General features: G+C 48.6%; 1 protein-coding gene across 1 annotated transcript in view; it reads right to left on the minus strand.

Moving 5' to 3' along the window:
* Nucleotides 1–116: 116 nt before the first annotated feature.
* LOC108166932 (spectrin beta chain, non-erythrocytic 1-like) overlaps nt 117–4,874 on the minus strand; it is a gene marked incomplete at its 5' end in the record, with an annotated part of 6,363 nt that continues 1,605 nt past the window's right edge. The window contains 3 exons of the mRNA XM_017308830.1: nt 117–2,791; nt 3,449–3,491; nt 4,421–4,594. Of these exons, the coding sequence (XP_017164319.1) occupies nt 2,585–2,791; nt 3,449–3,491; nt 4,421–4,594 (424 nt within the window). The remainder of the gene's footprint in view (nt 2,792–3,448; nt 3,492–4,420; nt 4,595–4,874) is intronic.

Here is a 4,874-nt window from a genome sequence, read left to right on the forward strand (position 1 = left end):
ACTTACAGGTCTAGGGGTGTACTTACTTACAGGTCTAGGGGTGCACTGACTTACAGGTCTAGGGGTGTACTTACTTACAGGCTCTCTGATGTCGAACAGGAACCAAACGCAGTCGGTTTGTTTTAAAAGCTTTTAATGGCTTTTTGCACAGATGTGACAGACGGGGAGAAATCTACGGTGCAGATCCAACTAGCAGTGACCCCCGGCCCACATCACACCCACCCATGACCTATGACCCCCACCCGCCTACCCCAACGTGGCGCTGTTGTGCAGAATGAAGAAATATCTGGTTACTATGGTTACAGTGACAGGAATGCGCACTATTTATCAAACTGCCTGATTTTAGCACAAAATAATATTAATAAAAAATTAAGCAGCCCCCTGCCCCCCCTTAATGATTGACCTTTGACCTGTTTGGCCTCATTGCTGCTGCTTTACACCAACTCAATTCAGGCTCTACGGAACTCCATCAATGACAAAATCACTGAAACAAACGTCAAACATTAAATCTAATAATTCTTCTTCTTTATGATGATCCGTTTTTAGTTGGAGGAAAAGCTGCTAATCAGCCGCTGCCTGAAGCGCCCCCTGCAGGCCGGAGGACCGCTTCTCTGTGATTTTCTTCCAATCAGAGTCTTTTTCATAGAAAAAATATTCTCCCACCATCAACCAGAAATCCAAAATGTATAGTTTTCTAACAAACATGAGCATTCATTTGGAAAAATCATTAATTTTATGGCGGTTACTATGGAAATCTGAGGAAATAATTGTGATTGTTATCAAATTAACAGTTTTCTTGTATAATGTGGACCATAAATCACATCCCAAACAAAAACGTGTTAAAACGAGCAGAACTGTGGGAAACTGAGTCAGTAAATGTTTTTAATGTTGCATCTTTTCCCACATCTGGTAAATTTCAAATGAGTTTGAGTGACTTTTGTCATGAATGAAGCTCCGTACGGAAGCGTCCACATGAAGCTCCAACAGGTTTCACTTTAAACGACGGAGAGCTGAAGCCAACAAGCGAGCGACCGATATTCACTTCCAGACATTAAGAATCCACTGAACAGCTTAAAGTTACTTTATAGAACATCTTCAAACTCAGACTGATTAACTCTGAGACACAAAACTAAACAAAGGTCAGAGGTTAATGTTTCAGAAATCAAGTAGAAAAGAAACCTGACTGATTGTTGGAAAACTGATTAAACATTCGGTTTCCTCCTTCATACGTAATCACTGAAGCTCATCACGGTTGGTCATATTATTAGTACTAATAAGTGAAGAAATTAAACACAAGTTTATTTTAAACAGTTTGTTATACACAAGTTATACATACAGATGAAGCAGGCCGTTCACGCTGCTGCAGGAATTAGACGGCCCCGAGCAGCTGCTCAGCCCGGTTAGCCCAGTTAGCACGGTTAGCCTAGTTAGCCTCGATAGCCCAGATAGCCTGGTTAACCCAGTTAGCCTTGTTAGCCTCGATAGCCCAGTTAACCCAGTTAGCCTGGTTAGCCCAGTTAGCCTTGTTAGCCTCGATAGCCCAGTTAACCTGGTTACTCAGCCTGGTTAACCCAGTTAGCCTGGTTAGCCCAGTTAGACTGGTTACTCAGCCTGGTTAACCCAGTTAGCATGGTGAGCCTGGTTAGCCCAGTTAGCCTTGTTAACCCAGTTAGCCTGGTTAACCCGGTTAGCCTGGTTAGCCACGACAGCCCAGGTGGCCTGGTTACTCAGCCTGGTCAACCCAGTTACCATGGTTAGCCTGGTTAACCCGGTCAGCCCAGTTAGCCTGATTAACCCAGTTAGCATGGTTAGCCTGGTTAACCCGGTCAGCCCAGTTAGCCTGATTAACCCAGTTAGCCCAGTTAGCCTGGTTAACCAGGTCAGCCTGGTTACCCCAGTTAGCCTGGTTACCCCAGTTAGCCCGGTTAACCCGGTCAGCCCAGTTAGCCCGGTCAGCCCAGGCTGAGCAGCAGCAGGCGGGTCCATTCGGACCCGCCTGCTCCAGGTTCTCCTCTACACAGGGACACACGGCATCTTGCCAAGACAAGGCCTCGCAGAAACGGCCGAGGATGGAGCCAGACCGGAGCGAGCGACAACGTCCAGGAGAACCGGGAGTTTAAACACGAGAAGCTGGACGACGAGAGACAGCAGGAAGGAAAACGGAGTGGGAGTTCCTCCAGGCGGCGATCCGTAGGACAGCAGCTGCCGGACACGCTAACGGTGGTTCTGTCCTTCCTAGCAAAGGTTCCCGCCGCGCCGCAGCTGAGCGGGAGCTCTGAGCCACCGGACGGTTAGAGGCACAGAGTGGAGAGTTTTGGCTCGGAGCTGGCATGCTGGAGTCACGCTTTGAGAGGAAGAGGAGGAGGAAGAGGAGGAGGAGGAGGAAGGCTGTTTGGGATCAGGAAATGTTAGGAATCATCATCAGGATGGATTAAAGAGACAGATCTACATTCTGAGCTTCGCAGCTGCTAGGAGCAAACCGACTAGTAGCTGGATAAACGAGGACGTCGGCGATGGACAACGAGGAGCGACCCCAAACAGCCGCGGGGCGGGAGGAGAGGAAGAGGAGGAGGAGGAGGAGCGTCTACTTCTTCTTGCTGAACAGACTGAAGCGTTTCTCCTTGTCTTTCTCCCGTTTGCCAGGACTGGACTCGGCGGTGGAGGCCGCCACGGTGGCCGGCAGCGTCTGGGCGCGGGCGGCGGGGGCCGGCGTGCTGTGGCTGCTGGGGGTCACCTCCACCCCGGAGCCCGCCGCCGCCACGATGGCCGAGATCCAGGAGTTCATCTCCTCCTGGACGGAAGAAGGGAGGGAAGTCACTCAGAAACAGGAATTTATGTAACAGTGAGTCGGTTTAATGAATCCTGATTTAAAGGAACCAACAGCTTCAGGTTTCCTGGGAGTTTGTTCCAGATCAGAGGAGAAACTAAACGCTGGTCCAGCTCTGGAGACATGGAGCTGGTCTGGACCCGCGGTGGGAACATGGTTTATGTCTCACAGCCCAGTTCAATAGAAAGCAGAGACCAGTGGATTATCCGCTTCCTGGTGTTGGTCAGGACTCTGGCTGCAGCGTTCTGCTGGGGCTGCAGCTCATTTTCAGGAGAACCAAACCTGCTGCAGACTGTGGGCTTCATGTCTCGTTTGGACAGAATCTCTTCATCCTGGTTAGGATGGAGAAGCTGATCCAGCAGAGACGCATCAGCAGGAACATAACGGCGCAAGTCTCACTTTATGAGTTAGGGGGCTGAGGACGGAGCCCTGAGGAACTCACTGACTGAAAATCACCAAAACTAAAAGTATTCCCAGTTTTCCAGAACCAGGCGGTCCGACCCAGTTTTCCCATCTGACAGTCAAAGGAAATCAGCTGGAAGAAAAAAACCTTTTCTAGACGGAACAACAAGTTAAATCTGATGTGCAGGAGCAGAAACAAAGTTTCAGTTTGTTACTTACGTCGTCTTTGGCCTGGAAGAGATACTCGTTCCCATCCGTGAGCCTGCGGAGCGTCAGACAGGACGGTCAGGATTCACAGGAAAACCACGTTCATCTGATTCATCTCAAATGCCACGTTTACATTTCACCACCAATCCAGCGAATGTTTGTCTGAACATGCAGAAAGTTTACCAGGTGAAGAGTTTCAGCTTTTTCCCTGTATTTTTTCATGCTGATGCATAAATGTGAGTTTATTGTGATTAAACTGCAAAAAGTCAGAAACATTGGCTTTAAGTGATGCCAACTCCCACCAGCAGGTGGCAGTGTTTCCTGACTTCATGCCAGACTACCGTCTGTTCGACGCCATGACGTTCCTAAAGAAGAACCATGTTTCTGCCAAATCTGGGTTTTATTTTCTCGTCTTTGTCTAAATTCTTTCCAAATATTTCTGAAGTGATTTTGATTAAAAAATATCCCAAGAAGGATCATCTGAGTGAACACATGAGAGACTTTCATCATCATGTGGAGGAGAAATGTCAGCACCATTAAAACGTCAGATTTAAGGGAATCTGGTGAACTTTGTTATCGCAGCTTCATCAAACTGTCGTTGTTTGGTTTGAACTTATCCAGCTGAAGGAAAATATTTTATTCTGATCTCTCGCTATGTTTTGCTCTAAAGCTCATTTTGGACCAACTCTTCTTTCTGCTCCTGTGACTCTGCAGATGTCGCCTGATTCCTGCCGTCTGGTTGTTTTATCGTTTTCATTCTGATGTTTTCTGTTCGTCTCCATCTTTAATAACTGCTGCGTGAAACAAACTAAACATCAGAGGCTGTTTGTTTCACAGACGGACAAAATGAAACATGGCGTCTGAACGTTTGCTTGTTATTTACTCTGTTCAGACCTCAGATATTAAAGTTCAGATGGAAACAGATTTTATTAAACTCAGAGGCTCTGGAAGGAACGGAGATAAATATAATCATCTGAAACCCACTTGAGCTTGAAGACGTGTTTCTTCTTCTTGTAGTCGAGCGCCACCTCACACAGCGCCTCCTGCAGGCCGACGGGGATCTCGCTGTGGTAGGGGACGCCCTGCGCCGCGCTGCGCTGGTCCTTATAGAAGCCCAGTTCCCTCTGGTTGATCACACAGAACACGTGGTGCCAAGACCTGGGGGCAGAACCGGGACCGGTTACAGAACCGGTTACAGGTCTGGGCTCAGAACCAGGACCGGTTACAGAACCAGGACCAGAACCAGGACCGGTTACAGAACCGGGACCAGGACCGGTTACAAAACCAGAACCGGCACCGGTTACAGAACCGGTTACAGAACCGGGACCAGGACCGGTTACAGAACCAGAACCGGCACCGGTTACAGGACTGATTACAGAACCGGGACCAGGACCGGTTATAGAACCAGAACCGGCACCGGTTACAGAACCGGGACCGG

This window comes from Poecilia reticulata, linkage group LG15 (assembly GCF_000633615.1).
Source record: "Poecilia reticulata strain Guanapo linkage group LG15, Guppy_female_1.0+MT, whole genome shotgun sequence".
NCBI classification, from domain to species: domain Eukaryota; kingdom Metazoa; phylum Chordata; class Actinopteri; order Cyprinodontiformes; family Poeciliidae; genus Poecilia; species Poecilia reticulata.